The 1,813-nt window shown below is 34.7% G+C and overlaps 1 protein-coding gene across 1 annotated transcript; it reads left to right on the forward strand.

Moving 5' to 3' along the window:
• Positions 1-53: 53 nt before the first annotated feature.
• LOC104963367 (lysyl oxidase homolog 2B-like) lies at positions 54-1,112 on the forward strand (the record flags this gene model as incomplete). Its single annotated transcript, XM_010791946.1, has 3 exons — positions 54-189; positions 563-699; positions 990-1,112. Coding segments are annotated over exons 1-3 (363 nt in total), but the record flags the coding sequence as incomplete, so codon positions are not given.
• Positions 1,113-1,813: the final 701 nt, after the last annotated feature.

The following is a 1,813-nucleotide window of genomic DNA, read 5'->3' on the forward strand; positions in this document are numbered from 1 at the left end:
TGTGTGTGTGTGTGTGTGTGTGTGTGTGTGTGTGTGTGTGTGTGTGTGTGTGTGTGTGTGTGTGTGTGTGCAGGCATTACCACAGCATGGAGGTGTTCACCCTCTACGACCTGTTCACTCTCAATGGGACTAAAGTGGCAGAAGGACACAAAGCCAGTTTCTGTCTGGAGGACTCGGAGTGCGATGAAGGTGAGGAACAACACAAGAGGTCAAATTATGTTTGAAAAAAGTCTAAATGAATAGTCGTTGAACAATTGTATTCGTAAAAAAACTTGAATTACTAGAAAAAGTGAAATTATGACTAAAAAGTCAAATTACGACTAAAAAGGGAAATGATGTCAAGAAGTCAAAATTAATAATAGTTAAAATTTGTATTCTTAAAAAAAAGTGAATTTCTGAGATGAAGTCAAAATTCTGAGAAAAGATAACATTTGAAAAAAAACACGAATTTAGGAAAAAAGTCAAAATTCTGGAGGAAAAAAACGTGGATTTTTGGTATATTTGAGATTTTTTGAAAACTTTTCAGCAAATAGTTCATTAATTTCGTCCCGCTTCCCTGCAGGTATTGAGAAGAGATATGAATGTGCTAACTTTGGGGAGCAGGGCATCACAGTCGGCTGCTGGGATACGTACCGACACGACATCGACTGCCAGTGGATCGACATCACAGACATCAAACCTGGAGACTACATCTTCCAGGTGAGGAATCCATAAAGAGCCATACAACTGAGAAAATACCGACAATAATTAAAGAAAATGTAAAGAGATATAAAGGAAATAATTCATATTGTAATATTGGGGGAAATAAAAGTCCTAAGAGAAATACATTTTTAAAAAAAAACTAATTAATAACACTATATATAAATGAGGCAGACAACAAAGTTCTTCCTATTTTCCATTTGTATTCTATTTTCTTGCCTCTACATTATTTACTCTAAATAAAGAGTGATATGATCTATATGTTCACTTGTTGATATTCCCCCTCACAGATCGTGATTAATCCAAACTACGAGGTGCCGGAGTCGGACTACAGCAACAACATCATGAAGTGCAGATGTCGGTACGACGGACACCGGGTCTGGATGTACGGCTGCCATAACGGTGAGGAAAAAGTCAAATTCTGGGAAAAAGTAAAAAATCTGAAAAAACTTGAAAAGTCAAATTATGTTTGAAAAAAGTCAAAATTAATAATAGTTGAATAATGTATTCAAAAAAAAAAGTTAAATTCTGAAAACAAAATCAAAATTCCGAAAGAAATGTCAAAAATCTGAAAAAAAACTTTAATTTTTGAAAAAAACTCTAATTATGACTATAAAATCAAATTATGTTTGAAAAAAGTCAAAATTAATTAAAAAAAAAGGAAAATAAAGTGAAATTCGGAAATAAAACATTAATTTAAGAAGTACCCCATTATACTTGAAGAATTAGGTGAGGGCCGATCAAAAAAGGGACCACGGGCCACAGTTTGGACACCCCAATGACTTTAAAAAATGTGTTTTTACATGTTATACTAGGCAAGGCAAGGCAAGTTTTGCTTTTGTTTGATTGGAGAAAGTTCTGACTCATCCAGTCATTGATGTGCTCAATGCACTTACTCAGTGTTGTAATTGGAGAGTAGTCTCCTGGTGAAATTGTTATATACATTTGGGTGTCATCTTTATAGCTATGATAACTTTGGTCATTGTTTTTCATTATTTGAGCCAGTGGTAGCATATACATATTAAAAAAGCAGAGGTCCTAAGATAGAGCCTTGAGGAACCCCACCTGTCATATTTGTCAACGCTGATGTGTAGTTGCCTATAGAGACTCTAGT

The sequence above is a fragment of the Notothenia coriiceps genome, unplaced genomic scaffold (assembly GCF_000735185.1).
Source record: "Notothenia coriiceps isolate Sejong01 unplaced genomic scaffold, NC01 NC01_scaffold00036082, whole genome shotgun sequence".
Lineage (NCBI taxonomy): Eukaryota > Metazoa > Chordata > Actinopteri > Perciformes > Nototheniidae > Notothenia > Notothenia coriiceps.